At 32.7% G+C, this 12,443-nt stretch overlaps 1 protein-coding gene across 1 annotated transcript; it reads left to right on the top strand.

The window, feature by feature from the left end:
• Positions 1–8,336: 8,336 nt before the first annotated feature.
• Positions 8,337–12,430, top strand: LOC106449084 (F-box protein At3g60790-like). The gene is made up of 4 exons (XM_013890892.2): positions 8,337–9,985; positions 10,784–11,413; positions 11,573–11,746; positions 11,833–12,430. Exons 1-4 carry the CDS (start codon positions 9,689–9,691, stop codon positions 12,148–12,150), a joined length of 1,419 nt encoding a protein of 472 aa, XP_013746346.1. The 5' UTR covers positions 8,337–9,688; the 3' UTR covers positions 12,151–12,430.
• The last annotated feature ends 13 nt before the right edge of the window (positions 12,431–12,443 follow it).

The following is a 12,443-nucleotide window of genomic DNA, read 5'->3' as shown; positions in this document are numbered from 1 at the left end:
TTCTAACGATCATAATGACACGATGTTACATTTTATCTGTTGGCACAAATTTACAATTAGGTTCCATGATCAAAGTTATATAAATTTTTCTCCTAAAAAGTTTGAAAAATTAGAAGTTTTGAAAAGAAACGTTTTTTTTGTTTAAAAAAAACATTTTTTTCCAAAATATCAGAAAAACACAAACAAAAAAATAAAAGGGACTCTTTTTATAATTGCTAGAATGATTAGGAAAGACTTAATGATATCCAGTTACAAAAAAAAAAAGACTTAATGATATAATAAGTGTTAGGTTCCATGATCAAAGTTATATAAATTTTTTTTCCTAAAAACTTTGAATACTTAGAAGTTTTGAAAAGAAACGTTTTTTCTGTTTAAATAAAAATATTTTTGCCAAAATATCAGAAAAACACAAACAAAAGAATAAAAGGGACTCTTTTTATAATTGCTAGAATGATTAGGAAAGACTTAATGATATAATAAGTGTTACTCTAACATTTGTTTGAACATTTTATTTATCTCTAACGATCTTAATGACAGGATATCACATTTTATGTTAGCACAAATTTATAATTAGGTTTCCATGATAAACAAGTTATATAAAAAATTTCCTAAGAACTTTGAAAAAGTTTTGGTTTCTATCTTTGAAAAAAAAAATTTCCTAAAAACTTTGAAAAACGTTTTGAGAAAAAAAAAACGTTTTGGTTTCTATCTTTTTAAAACAAGTATTTGACAAAAAAAGATTATAAAAACCATGTTTGGCGGAATGAAAAAAAAAAACAGAAAATTAAAAAGAGGTTTTTAAAAGTAAAAGATAAAACCTGATTAACAGAAAACAAGTGAAGAAGGCATCATATCCGATCAAAGGAAGCATCCTCCACAATCTGCAAAAAAAAAAAAAAGTCATTAGTTTACAAATTAAGACATGTTGAGATATGTGTCATGGTTAAAAGTCATTAGTTTACAAATTAAGACATGTTGAGATATGTGTCATGGTTAAAATAATATGATAGTGAGAAAGAGCAATTACCGCGACTTGAAGATTCGTAAGCATTTTGTTGTGGACTTTACAGAAGTCATATGGAGTCGGATCCTGCAAAATGAAACAGTAAGGGTATAAGTTAACATATAAATAAAGTGAAGGCTAAAAAAACTAAACCCACCTTGTGTGTTGATGATGGTCAGTAAGACAAAGATAAGAATATTCCCTGAAGCAAAGGGTCTCTCTATGTGAGGGTTGGTGGCAGGCAAAGGGTCTTTGGCATTCTCTCCTTCACAAGCACGTTGCCACTTTTTGATGTAAGATCATCGGACTACGACTCATGGAGTTTTTCTTGTTTGAAACATCACAGCCGGTTGAATCTTTTTTCCTCCTTGCTGTAATATTAGAAAAGAACATTTAGGGACTTATATAAGTAAAGTGTATCCCATGTGAGAGGTTATTCAAGTCAAATAAAACAAGTCAGAGACTAAGTACTTTGGCACAACAAAGAAACCAACCTTACTTATTATACAGAACAAGAATGCAAAACCATAATAAACAGCAAACTAAGCAATCTCTAATTCAGACAAATTATGTGGCAAACACACAAACTAACATAGTGACGACCAATCCCAGTTTGTAATAATAACCGAAAAAAAGTAGCAGTACCTGAAGGAAGGAAGTAGAGAAGCATCGCTATGTGTTGAAAGCGGGAGTTCATGAGAGTCAAAGGCATCGCTTATGAATTTGAGGCTAGCTGATGTTTTGAATGTTCAAGGGTGGTATCCACTTTGAGAATGAGAAATAATGGATTAGAGAGAGAGAGAGACACGATACTATATATAGAGGAAGTAAACGAAGGAGCGGGTGATTCAGAAGAACATTAAACCAACGGTAACTTTTTTTTTATCATCAAAGCTATATTGACAGGAGGAGATTTTGAATTGCCTTTATTACAACAACGGTCATATATCATTTAAAGCAACGGTAACTTTTCTTTTCGTTACTGTTGGTTTAATCTTTTATTTCTTTTTTCTGTTAATTTCTTTTTTATTCTTATCATAATATTTATACAGATTTTTCTTACACAAAAATGAAAATATTACCTGATTTTGATTTGAATTATATATATATAAGAAAATTCCTGCCAAAAAGTATATTGAATGCTTTTGATTATTTGCTCTTTTTTTTAATATAGCTTTATGTAAATATTTCTTGAGACAAGGCATGCATGTCGTGAGATGGGTTCTTATTACCGTTGAAGAGGATTAAAATATAGGCTTACCAGCTAGCCGTTGGATTAAAGACATTAATCCTCGGTTTGGAGAGCTGCATTTGTTCAAGTGTTAATAGAAAACGATTTGGGTAAGACCATCGAAGGATAGGTTCCCTTAGAACAAACTCATTCATGAATATCTCAATTTTGGGTAAGACCATGGCAATAGAGTTTCTAAAGAGGTTTTCATATTTTTCTTTTCTCTTTTCTAAAATACTAGTTTGGTCAAAAAAAAAATAGAATTTGTTTTTTTTGTCAAACTTCATAATTAATAAGTCTTAAATATTTAAATATTCTATATTTGTACGAGATTATCCCAAAAGGGAAACACAACAACTGTACACTTTCAAAATGTACCACATTTGAAATCTAATTTTCTTTCTGGTCTGTATGTCTAATAAGAAAATCAGAGCCTCATATTTCTTGATACTAAAACGATGTACTTTACAATATTTAGATTCATTTTCTTTTACAAAAACAAATTTATTTCTTTGTATTTACATATGCAAATAAAAAAAGAAACACAATACAGAATTCAAATTTTCTAAGGTCAAAAGGAAATAAATTAAAATAGTAAAAAAAAACAAAACTACTTAATATGACAAAACATTTAATCCTTCCTAAGCTCCATTTTCATTTTTTTAATATCTCCCATAGTCCCATTGTCTCAACGTTAAGTCTCTATCGCTTTAGTTTTTCTCTCATCGATCTTATTTGATTCAAAAGCCATGAAGAGACACTCATCGTCATTATCACCTGATGCAAAAATCAGAAAGTTGCAACACCCTATTGTTGACGATGATTGTATCAGCGAACTCCCAGACGATCTATTACGAAAGATCCTTTCAAAATTGTCCACTGAAGAAGCGGTGATGACAATTCTTTTATCATCACTATGGATGGATTTGTGGAAATGGAGACCTCATTTTGTCTTGGATATGAAAAGGATCTTGGATAAAACTTCCACCAAACTTTGGGAAAAAATTTCGGCTCAGTTGGCTAGTTCAATGGACAAGGTTCGTTAATTTTTCTTCTATCCTCATTTTTTTTAGATTTCATTTCAATCATTTTTATAAAGATTAGTAAATAATACACAAAATAGTTCGTCCTGTAAACTGATGTTTGGATAGACGATAGTACCTAGCATATATATTTGTAGTATTAAAATGTTATATGTGAAATAAATCTATAAAGTAATATGCGATAAAATATTATACCCTTTAAATACATTATTGATTATTCAGCATTTTGTAAGATTATAGTATTAGATTCCGCGGCAAAATATAAAATAAGAGGGATAAAAGCAATATTCTATGTCGAAAGTATTGAAATTTTAGAAATTAACTTTCAATTTTGTAAAATGTTGTGCTATAAATTTTCACAATTTAAAATTATTTTATGATTTTACTAGAATAATATATATTTTAAGTTAAAATCAAAACTAGGGATATTGATTAAAACTACATATTTCTTAGGACAAAAAGAATCTTAAAACAACAATGTATGAAAATATGATCAAGGGGTTTGAAAGAGAGTAAAGAGTAGAGAGTTAGAATCTAGAATAAGTGATGTGTTGCATATACGATCTCCACAGAGTAAATACACATACAATTAAACAAAATCCATGCACAAACTAGACAACATTTTTAAATAGGTTTTGATAGACAACTTCTATTGCATGCATGCAGTTGTTTGTACATATATAGCATATGGAATTTATATAGTCTACCATTTTTAAAAAATCTCTAATCATTTAATTTTGTGCACAGCGGCGACATGGGGAGCTGCATTATACATCCCGATGTGATGATGGTACGCTTCAAAATTGGATCCAACATGCGATTCGTGTGAAACACACTAAAGATCTAACAGTAAACTATATTCATGATCGTAAAAGACGCTACAGAGGAACACATCTGCTCGACATGCTCCCAAAAATATTTTCGCATCCTAGCCTCACTTCACTGTCACTTAGTGGATACAGTCTACTAAGTACACGTGCCTTCATTAACTGTGGGAATCTTAAGACCCTCAAGCTTCAACAAAGCCCATTCCACAATGAATTAGGTTCATTTTAGATGAGGCCACTAGAAAACCCTAGGCTTCATCTTTGTATAAATAAGGAGACATCTTCTCTTTAACAAAAGATCTTTCCCTTTTTTTAGATCTTGAACACATTCTTATAGAGATTTTATAGATTTTTAAATTCACTTTATACTTCAAATCATCTTTGTAGAACAAAATCTCTTTGATGTTTCTTTCCATTGGATTTCAATGAAGATTCCTCCGAAACCTCCGTTGAAATGTATTATCTAAATCCAACAAACACACTGGTTTTGGGTTAAACAACCATGACAAAAGGTAGATCCGGGATGGCGGAGTCGTCCCTCCAAGCCACACGCCTCCACTGACGAAGAACCGCGGAAGATCTTAAAAGGGAAAATCAGATCCGGCTCATCTTCCAGCTCTAAAATTCGATGTACTTCTCTTCCAAGACCGCAAGTGTCTCGCCGCCATTCCAGAGGGAGCCAGAGGATACCAACGACAACAAAGCGCCAATTAGACTCCGACAACCCCAGAAAAACAAAAAGAGACTATAGGGAAGGCGACAGAGAAGAAAGCAAAAAGGAAAAGAGGAATATGAGAAGGAGAAGAGTCTTTCGGGCCGCCGAGCCGGAGTTAGGGTTCCGTCACTTGTTTTCTAAAGATGGATGGGAGCTTATTGTAGAGATAGATACTTTGTCTTAATATGATTTGTTTTATCGTGCTTTTCTTCGGGTTAGTATGGCTTAATGCTTCTCAAATGAGTTGAAGTTAGTTACATGTGTGCAATGCAAAAATTGGAAACCTCGAAATAAAAGGGATGCCCTTCATTATCTCAAAGTTGTAAAAGTGTGAAGAACATTTTCGTTGACAATGTAGGGAAATATAAAAATTTTGAAGAACATTTTCGTTGACATAAAAGTTCCTATTATAAACATCAAATCAACATTTTAATATTTTGCACTCGATCTAAACCCTAGACTTAAAGAAATAAAATGTCTCGTTTATGTTAAATGCTAGTGTTAAAAACAAAATCCCTAAGACATTCCCGTGTAACTCCCTCTATGCAAACTTTGACTACTTGATCTTTAGAGCAAAATCTCAAGGAGTTAACTCGCAACTTATGGATGTTTACTCGCAACTTATGGATGTTTTCCCATGGATAATGTGGTATATATGGAAGGCAGGAAATGAAAAGATCTTCAGTGATAAAGATATAACTCCGATGGACTCGACCCAAATAGCCATAAAGGAAGCCGAGAGTTGGCGTGTTGCTCAGTGCGCAACCGAGATCTTCGCCATTGAAGGAGAGGACCGGATAGTGGAGACGAATCTATTGCGACAACCAAGCCCTTCAGGAAGGTGGAGATGTCAGGTTGATGCTTCACCTTCTTGGATAAGGGAAAATGGAGCTACGGGCCTGGGATTTGTTCTGCTTGATGAAGAGCTCCCCATTTTGTTTGGATCTAGAGGAAACACCACAGCAGCCACACCCCTCCATGCGGAGGCAGAAGGACTAATCTGGGCGATGCAGGAGCTGATCAAGAAGGGAAGAAGAGAGATTCACTTTCAATCAGACTGTGAACAGCTTGTGAAACTCATTCGGACTGTAATGGAATGGCCAGCGCTAGAACCAGAATTGGATGAAATAAAAGCCTTATCTCTTGAGTTTGTTAACTTCTCAGTAAACTCTATTGCACGATCGCTGAATGTCCGTGTCGATGGCCTTGCAAAAGGCGGTCGAGTACGAGTGATAAAACTCCTATGTTGATGTCTTTGCCAGAAGCTATCTTGAAGCTAGTCTAACTGTTTCAGAGTAAACTATTTTTCTTTCTATGTCAAAAAAAAAAAAATCCTAAGATGAAGTAAATAAATGTGAGAAAAAAGAGAATGAAGGACGTGATGATTGTGTTAAACAAATGTCAACCCTAAGTACATCCTTAAAGCCAAACCGCATCCATATATTAACCTAACTACCTAACCTTCTTGTCATTACATTCCTCCTTCATCAATTCTCTTTACATTAAAAAAAAACGTTTCTTCTCCACTTTTTCTGTAAATTGATCACTAGTAGAAATTACTCCTATAGTCACGTTTTAGTCACTTATGTGTGTGACTATTTTTTGATTAGTCACGAAAAAGTCTCGATTAGTCACAAAATATGAAAATAGGAAAAAACGTGACTAATCGTGTCATTTCCGTGGCACTAATAGTCATGTTTTTGTCACAAAAGATAATGTGACTAGATATAGACACGTTTTGCCACAATAATTTCGTGACTAATCGGACATAATTAAAAACCGTGACCAGATGGTGTTACTTTTTTTAAGTAGTCATGAATTTGTCACATTTTGTTCACGACTATTTAAATCTCTAAACCCTAAGTGAAATTTTGAAACCCTAAACTCTGAATATGCAATGTAGTTTACTATATTATAGCTTAAACTAAGATCTAACTCTTATACAGAGTTAAAAGATTTTAATTTCTTTTTTCAAATCATAACTTTAAACATAACCACAAACCCTACTTCAAACCCTACTTTAAACCTTACCACAAACCTTATCCAAACATCAAAACTTAAATAATAAAATGACTCAAATATAAAAATTCTAGTTAGTTAAAAATGTAAATAAAAAATATAATTTTATATATACTCAGAAGTCAAATTTGTAGTTTAAAAACAATTTTTAATTTTTCTCCTTTTAAATGTGAACTAAATCATTTTAAATATGGATTGAATCCTTTAAAATTTTAAATTCCTCAATTTTGAAGTTAACTTCTACATTACATTTTTAAATTTTATATCTAATAATCTAAATTATCTGAAAACTATGAACCAAATACCTAGAAATAACAACCTAACGATAATAACAAAATACATATAATGGTAGAGGATGCATGTGTTACAAAGAAAAAAGAAAACAAAGTCGGGAAAAAAAGAAAAAAAAAGAAAGAAAGATAAAAGCAAGATACTTTAGTGAAATTTTCTCATTGGTCTATACCTTTTGACAAGGATAACTGTCTTAACCATTGATCAATTTGATCTAATGGCTCATATTACTTCATTCCTTTTTCTCTCGTTCTCCCATGTACCTTTTCCTCTGTAAACAAGTATTATCTTCTTCTACAAACGATTCTCTTCCTCTTAACACAAACAAATCGATTTCATCGATTCTGGTCACCTAATTCCTTTCTTCTACTCCACTCACATAATCTTTTCACCAACCACTATAGTATTTTATCAAACCGAATCTCTTCCTTCTGCCATCACCAGATCTCCTTCACTGTCTACCAAATCTACTCCTACGATACGATGTTGTTGTTGCGCCTGAGACTGGTGTGAAATGCAGTTATCGTCGGAGTTGTTCTCGCACACGGAGATTCGATGTTCGGCATCAGATCTAGATCGTACAAACATCTCGGCTCACAGATCTGGTATGAGACAATTTGGAGTAAAGAACAGCTGGAGTAGTGGAGGCACACCAGAGGCGAAGGATGAGATAGCAGAGACATGCCGCATGTAGTGACGAGGCGGAGGAGTGACGAACCGCAGGCAGAGGCGCGGCTAACCGAATGCAGAGGCGCGACGTGACAAACCAGAGGCTAGGGCGGAGCTGTGCCGGCGAAGTTAAATCTCCGGTCAAGCTCACGCTTTTGTATATGTGTGTATATATGTTATACTTATATGTATGATATATAAATATGTATATGACACCATATATACGAAAAACATATTTGTATTGTTTTTTAATTCATTAATTCTTAATTTGCTAATTATTTTTTTTTTGTTTTTTTTTAATAAATAGTCACGGAATAGTCACAAACACTAAGCGTGACAAATATAAACCACGAAAATAACAGTGTCAAAAACGTGACTGTTTTATACACGTTTAGTCACGGTAAATTTTGGTCACGATCGTATACACACGAAATTTTTTCGTGACTTTTCGTGTCTACATCAATGTATAGTCACGAAAAATTAGCGTTAGTCAAGAAAATTTTCGTGTCTATATAACATTTTTCTACTAGTGTGAAACGTTTCTTCTCCTTAAAGAACACATTTTAAGATTTTATCGAAAGAGATTTGGATAGAGAAAATACCTACTGAAACTAAATCACGATCATGATCAAGCTCGTCTGGTCGCCGGAAACTGCCTATATCCACACCATTAGAACTGTAAGAATACTCTAAATCAGCCGTGCATATTTGTTTTACCATCTTCAATTTCTGAGTTATTGTTCTAAGTTCTTGAAATATAATTTCTTTATGAATTTGTATATGAATTATAATTCATTAGTTATTAAGATATTTTATGGTTATTTGAAAATATTTCTGTAAGAGATTTTTTTTTTTTTTTTTGTAAACTCTGTAAGAGATTGTTGTTTAGATGTTCTTGATGTATATGAAACTAGAATCTTAATCCTGTTTTAATTTGTATATATGTGTGCGTTTCCTTAAGTGTAAATGCTACAAAAAAATCAAGTGTTTCTGGAATATGTATCGTAGCCGGGATGGAACACGAGAGGCTTATCGTCAAGACTTGGATACATGGAGATCCAATCGAAACCACTGTGGGACTCATCGTCAATTCGTCATGGCCGTCCACACCGGCTCGGTGACATGAGTTTTTATTACCCGTCAAAGAGGATTAGAATAGGCTTCCTAGCCGTTGGGTCAAATACATTGATCCTCGGTCTAGAGAAACTCCCATACAAGTACAACAACCTCATTCATGAATTTCTCAATCTGTGGGTTCTCACTTTCAAAACAATAATATTTAATATCATATCATTAGATAACTAAATTTTAATTATTTAGAAAAGATAAGATCATTTCCAAAGCAATACATGGCAATCGAATTTCTAAAGAGGTTCTCATGATTTATTTTAATTTTTTGTTTTCTTAAATATTGAAATATTCTCTTAGATATTTCCATTAGAGTTGCTCTTATGATTTGAAACTAGTTTTGATGATAAAAAAACTCCAATGTTTTTTTTTGGGTAAATATCAAAATTAATTAGTTTTAAATATTAAATATTACATTTGAAATCTAATAATAATTTCTGGTCTGTATGTCTAATAAAATATCAGAGCCTCATATTTCTTTGCATATTAGAAGAATGTACTTTACAATTTAGATTCAATTCTTTTACAAAAGAATAATTAATTTCTATGTATTCACATATGCCAAAAAGGAAACACAACACGTAATTCAAAATTTCTAAGGTCAAAAGGAAATAAAAATCAAGTAGTCAAGAAAATAAACTACTTAATATGACTAAACATTAATTCCTTCATGTCTTTCATAAGCTCCATTTTTCATTTTTAATATCTCTCATTGTCATCTTTCGCTTTAGTTTTTCTCTCATCTTTTTTGATTCAAAAGCCATGAAGAGACACTCATCATCATTGTCCTCATCATCACCTGATGCAAAAATCAGAAAGCTACATCATCCTATCATTGACGATGATTGTATCAGCGAACTCCCAGACGATCTGTTACGAATGATCCTTTCAAAATTGCCCACTGAAGAAGCTGTGATGACAATTCTTTTATCATCACTATGGATGGATTTGTGGAAATGGAGACCTCATTTCGTCTTGGATATGAAAAGGATCTTGGATAAAACCCCCACAAAACTTTGGTACAAAGTTTCCGATCAGTTGGCTAGTTCAATGGACAAGGTTCATCAATTTTTCTTCTATTCACTTCTCTTCTTTTCGATTTCATTTCAATCATTTTGTACAGAATTGTATTTAATATAATACGCAAAATAGGTCGCCCAATAAACTGATGTTTGGATAGATGATAATACCTTACGGATTTGTAGTAAAAAATGTTATAGTGAATCAAATCTATGAAGTTATATGCGATAAAATACTATACCTTTTAAATACATTATTCAGCATTTTGTAAGATTATAGTAGTAAATTTCACGGAAAATTATAAAATAAAAGTGGTATTTTGTGTGGATGATATTAAAATTTTTAGAAATCAATTTTCATTTTCATAAAAATTTTTGTTTTGTTGCTATAAATTTTCACAATCTAAATTTATATTATGATTTTACTAGTATGATAAATATTTTTAGTTAAAATCAAAACTATGGATAAAAATGAAATTTGATTAAAATTATACATTTCTTAGGACAAAAAGGATCCTTTTTTTTTTGAACTGACAAAAAGGATCTTAAAACAACAATTTCTGAAAATATGATCAATGGGTTTGAAAGAGAGTAAAGTGTAGTGAGTTAGAATCTAGAAACAGTGATGTGTTACATTTACGATCCCCACAGAATAAATACACATACACTTAAACAAAATCTATGCACAAACTAGACAATTCTTTAAATTTTATAAATAGGTTTTGATAAACAAGTTCTATTGCATGCATGCAGATGTTTGTACATATATAGCATATGAAATTTATTCCTGTACCATTTAAAAAAAAATTATTATCATTTAATTTTGTGGTTTCTGAAGACTTTCAGACAACACCGCGGCGACCTGGAGAGCTGCACCATCACATCCCGATGTAATGATGTTACACTTCAAAACTGGATCCGACGTGCGACTCGTGTGAAACACACTAAAGATCTCACGCTAAACTATATACATGGTCATAAGAGACGTTACAGAGGAACACATATGGTCGACTTTCTCCCAGAAATATTTTCGCATCCTAGCCTCACTTCACTGTCACTTAGTGGATACACTCTAGAAAGAAGACGTGCCTTCATTAACTGTGGGAATCTTAAGACCCTCAAGCTTTTGAACATGTTCCTCTTTCGGGTTAGTACCCTTAGACACGTTTTGGCAGCTTGCTCCTCCCTCGAGGTGATTGTGTTGGAAATCTTTTTCGTAAGCGGGCTTGGTGTGTTGAAGATTGGGAACAAAAATTTGAAGTTCTTGCAAGTGACTTTCCCTGACTATGTTGAGAGGATTGAAGTGAATGCACCCTGTCTAGATGTTCTAGACATCAGGGATATCAAATGTGAGAGCAAGAATAACTTCATCCTCACTGCTCCTAACATCCAGTTTGACAGAAACTATTGGGTTTCTAGGTGTGTTTATCGTCCTCACATTAGCTATAATGTATCAGAACTTGTTCAGGTACACATTTATATTTTTTACATTAAAAAGATATTTTATTACTCAAATTTGAATTGGTTTTGGAAACCCGGGAAAAAAACTAATAAAAAATAAATCACAAACTTGTGTGGATATAATATATATATAATTTGACATGTATGATGTATATATGAATCATAGGAGACAAAACACACTTGGTATGAGCTCCTGATGAGTGACTTTCATGGTATGCCAAGGCATGGAACTTTATCGGTGAGTATAGACATAACTAATCCTAAAGAAGTGAAGATATTGAAGGAACTTTTGCTTATGTGGACTACTTACAAAATGATAGAGCTTGAGATTTTGTTCAAGGTATACATTCATATCATGGTTACATTCTCTTGGATAATGTTAATTTTTATCATTTCTCTAGCTCATTTATCATTATTTCATTTTAGACCAACAATGCTTCTAGAGAAGAAGAAGGTGACTGTTTTAGTGACGGCATAGCACATGGGAAGTTGTGGGAGGATGCAGCACCGTTCCCTAACGCAGAATTTCGCGTTTATAAAGTGTGGATGTATAACTTCGATGGTTCGAGTAAGGAGGAGTTTGCGTTTGCCTCACGTATTGTGATGCAAAAGACTGTGATGATGAAGATGATGATCGAGACCTCATCGTATCCACCAATGAAGAAGTTAGAGGTAGAAGCAGCTGTGGCAAAGCTAATGGAACTTCCTAAAGGTAACGAAGATCTTAGTATTGAGTGCTTCTGATGAAAGTTTGGTTCCAGTCTTTCCATAATCCATTGCTAGTATAAGCATAAACTATGATACTATCTCTTCTTTGTTAATGTAAGGATTATATGGTTTTGAATTTTGGATTATTGTGTTCATAATTTATGTGACAAAGGATCTTGATGTTTGAAATTTACTTTTGTCTTACTATGATTTGTTTTATTGTGATTTTCTTCTGGTTAGTATGGCTTAATGCTTTCTCAAAAGGGATTATGTTATAAATTTATGATAGAAAAAGGATTATGTTAGTTTACAAAAAAAAAGGATTATGT

This window comes from Brassica napus, chromosome A4 (assembly GCF_020379485.1).
Source record: "Brassica napus cultivar Da-Ae chromosome A4, Da-Ae, whole genome shotgun sequence".
Taxonomy (NCBI): domain Eukaryota; kingdom Viridiplantae; phylum Streptophyta; class Magnoliopsida; order Brassicales; family Brassicaceae; genus Brassica; species Brassica napus.
Note: the sequence above shows the minus strand (reverse complement) of the source record. Positions and strands in the feature narration are given on the sequence as shown.